This window comes from Austrofundulus limnaeus, unplaced genomic scaffold (assembly GCF_001266775.1).
Source record: "Austrofundulus limnaeus strain Quisiro unplaced genomic scaffold, Austrofundulus_limnaeus-1.0 Scaffold801, whole genome shotgun sequence".
Lineage (NCBI taxonomy): Eukaryota > Metazoa > Chordata > Actinopteri > Cyprinodontiformes > Rivulidae > Austrofundulus > Austrofundulus limnaeus.
The window spans coordinates 88,199-89,452 of record NW_013953203.1 but is presented as its reverse complement, the minus strand read 5'-3'; the positions used below and the strand labels follow the sequence as shown (position 1 = coordinate 89,452).

Sequence of the window (1,254 nt, the reverse complement as noted above, 5' to 3'; positions counted from 1 at the left end):
ATCACGATCCATTTACTAGACACCTTAAGGAGTACAAAAAGTTAGGTTAAAAATATATCCTTCGGGTGCATGGGACCCCCCCCCCCCTTCCTACTAGACTATAATATGACAGTTGGAGCAAATTAAATGCTAGAACAGCTTAACAACATAGCTTAACAAAATGACTCATTTTCTTATTTTCACTAAAGACATTTTCTTCTGCTTTGCACCCCAGATTCTGACCCAGGAGGACTGGAACAAGGTGCTGTATAACGGCATGGCCTCCACCTCCCCTGTAGCTGCTCTCTACTTCATCGCACTCATGACATTTGGCAACTACGTCCTTTTCAACTTGCTGGTGGCCATCTTGGTTGAGGGATTCCAAGCTGAGGTAAAACACGGATTACCACATATAGTATCTGTTACTGAGTCTCATTTTGTCTAAAACCATGTGAAAGGAGTTTTCTGCTTGGGTGAGAATGTTCAAGTTAACTTGGCCTAACTTGCTTTTTAAGTTGTTGTTTTTTTTTTTCAAAAAGCTGACCACTTTCTAACACAGAGTCTTACATTAATGGAATGATGCTTACATCTGCAGGCACTTAAATTCATAAGAAATCTAGACCTTTATATGCAGTTGCACTCTTTGCAGTAGGTCGTGTGTGGATATGAGATCACAGTGGTACTTCCTCTTCATCTTCATCTTTGTATTACTGTTGTCACCTCCCACTTACCCTACTGTCTTCTTCAGTCTTGTTCTGCTCTTTTGTCAATGCTATAAAGTCCGAAAACATCCCAAGAAAACAGTCTAATAAACATGACTTAATTTCATCCCACACCTCTCTATTCCAGTTTTATAAGCTTTATGCCCCTGTATATTTTTTTATTTATACCAATCTTTATGGACTTTTGTACAGTTTTTTTAATATGTAAAAAATTATATTGCACTCCGAGGTTCTTCCATTGTGACTGGAAAGAGCAAAGAAAGAACACAAAAGAAAGAAGACATTAGATTTATGTTTTAGACAGGCAGCTGTAGCTAATCGTTTAAATAAAAGGTGCAGGAAAAAGAGAGGCCATCGAGATGCTTCACTACAGTATTCAACTAACATTTTATTTGATACAGATAGCCACATAAAGGAAAACAATTCAAAAATAAATGAGTTATAAGTATCCAGTCTGTTTTCTTTGTCTACACTTGTCTGTTTTCATTAAGGTGTGACGGTACGTGCTTTGTTGTCTGATGCTGGAATATATGGAGGACTGAAACTGACATAG

The 1,254-nt window shown here is 37.7% G+C and overlaps 1 protein-coding gene across 4 annotated transcripts in view; it reads left to right on the top strand.

Moving 5' to 3' along the window:
- Positions 1-214: 214 nt before the first annotated feature.
- The window catches only part of cacna1g (calcium channel, voltage-dependent, T type, alpha 1G subunit), a gene marked incomplete at its 5' end in the record, with an annotated part of 89,231 nt that continues 88,191 nt past the window's right edge, over positions 215-1,254 (top strand). For all 4 annotated transcript variants that reach the window (XM_014028714.1, XM_014028715.1, XM_014028713.1 and 1 more), the window contains 1 exon segment: positions 215-370. In XM_014028714.1, the coding sequence (XP_013884168.1) occupies positions 215-370 (156 nt within the window).